Here is a 1,546-nt window from a genome sequence, read left to right on the forward strand (position 1 = left end):
TGAACAATTCCACTATATTTTTGACACATCATCCGTATGTAAATTATTATGTAACTCCATTATATACAAATAACATTATTCTTGTTTTAAAAGGAAGTAAATTATGTATTATTGTTGTTGTTATTATTATTATTATTATTATTTAGTATGACGAGAGATAGGATTGATAATTTATAACAGAATTTTAAATTAAGATAAATATATAGGTTCATTTGAAACTAATACATCAAATAATCAAAGGTTCTCCGATTTAATTGGCATGTGTTTATATTTGTCTATAAGAACAAACATGATAATCTAATTGAATAGCACCTACTAGAAACGTGGGACAAATTTTCATTGACTAGCTTTTATGAGTTACTTTTTCCCATCATGGAGTGCCATCTTTCATTTTTTTTTTTTTTAAATAATAGAGCAAGTTCCAAGAAGGTCACCTAATCAATTAAATAATATTTAAGCTATTGAAAAGAACATTATATGCCTTCGTGAAAAATGTTCCAAAAATATTGTATTTCTTTTTTCGTGTGAAAGAGCAGAAATTACGTCGCTATTGCCACATTCTCTCTTTCTCTCTCTAAAATGTCTTAGGAGAGAAACTATATCCTCTATATATAGGTTAGATAAAGAAGCAAGAACTCAATACCTGTTTCAGCCCCTGCCATAATACCATTTTACTTGTAAAACAATCTGCAGCAATAGAACATTATTTCCAAGAAACTATATATTCTATATATAAGATGATTCAACTTAGGTTGCAGCCAAGCTCTGTTGTATTAATGAAATACATAATTTTTATTGCACGCTTGTTGCAGTTTACATGGGATTACCTTCTTCTCCAATCCTTCTTTCGGCCTCAAGAAATTGAGTCACCAGACTATACTGATGAGCTTTCTGTAACGCGTTATGAAAACGTTAATAATGCAGAGTTTGGGGATTCATCAGTCGAGTGTGCTGTTTGTTTATGCAGAATTGACGAAGGGACTGAGGTTAGAGAGCTGAGATGCAACCATTTTTATCACAGAGTTTGCTTAGATAAATGGGTACGACATGGGCACAGGACTTGTCCACTCTGCCGGAATAACCTAAAGCCACCTCAACTGGCGGCTGACCTCCACCACGCAAAGGCGAACTGGAAACTTGTTAACTTCCGCACCACCAGATCAAGGTTACAGTGAGCCTAGTGCACGACCTGACAGTTTCGTACTGTTAATGTTGTTTGTAATGTTAAGGACGAAATATTAATAAAATCTGGCTTTGATCCAAGTCTGATTTGGTCGGAAATAGTAATAAAGTAATTCCTCTCATTGGGCCTTTTTTTTCGTTTTTTTTTTTTTTTTCCTTTGGTTTATGCTTACTAATTATTCTACGGGTTATCCAAGGAGAGCGCAGAGATAATATATAATCTGAGTTTCATAAAGAATATCACCTTCTTTATTATTTAATTCATAGTCGGTTAAATTTTTCCCACTAAAAGGTTAGACGTAAGGTTGACTTGCCTTGTTAATGGTGAAATGGATTAAATTCATCAATTGAAGATCATTTTGTT

The 1,546-nt window shown here is 32.9% G+C and overlaps 1 protein-coding gene across 1 annotated transcript; it reads left to right on the forward strand.

Moving 5' to 3' along the window:
• The first annotated feature begins 662 nt into the window (after positions 1 to 662).
• Positions 663 to 1,304, forward strand: LOC111373221 (uncharacterized RING finger protein C57A7.09-like). The gene has a single exon (XM_022995728.1). The coding sequence runs from the start codon at positions 738 to 740 to the stop codon at positions 1,173 to 1,175; it is 438 nt and encodes a 145-aa protein (XP_022851496.1). The 5' UTR covers positions 663 to 737; the 3' UTR covers positions 1,176 to 1,304.
• The last annotated feature ends 242 nt before the right edge of the window (positions 1,305 to 1,546 follow it).

The sequence above is a fragment of the Olea europaea genome, unplaced genomic scaffold (assembly GCF_002742605.1).
Source record: "Olea europaea var. sylvestris unplaced genomic scaffold, O_europaea_v1 scaffold1085, whole genome shotgun sequence".
NCBI lineage: Eukaryota > Viridiplantae > Streptophyta > Magnoliopsida > Lamiales > Oleaceae > Olea > Olea europaea.

What these genes read in the sequence shown, in the direction of transcription:
- LOC111373221 (XM_022995728.1), top strand. Translation starts at nt 738, where the DNA reads ATGATTCAACTTAGGTTGCAGCCAAGCTCTGTTGTATTAATGAAATAC.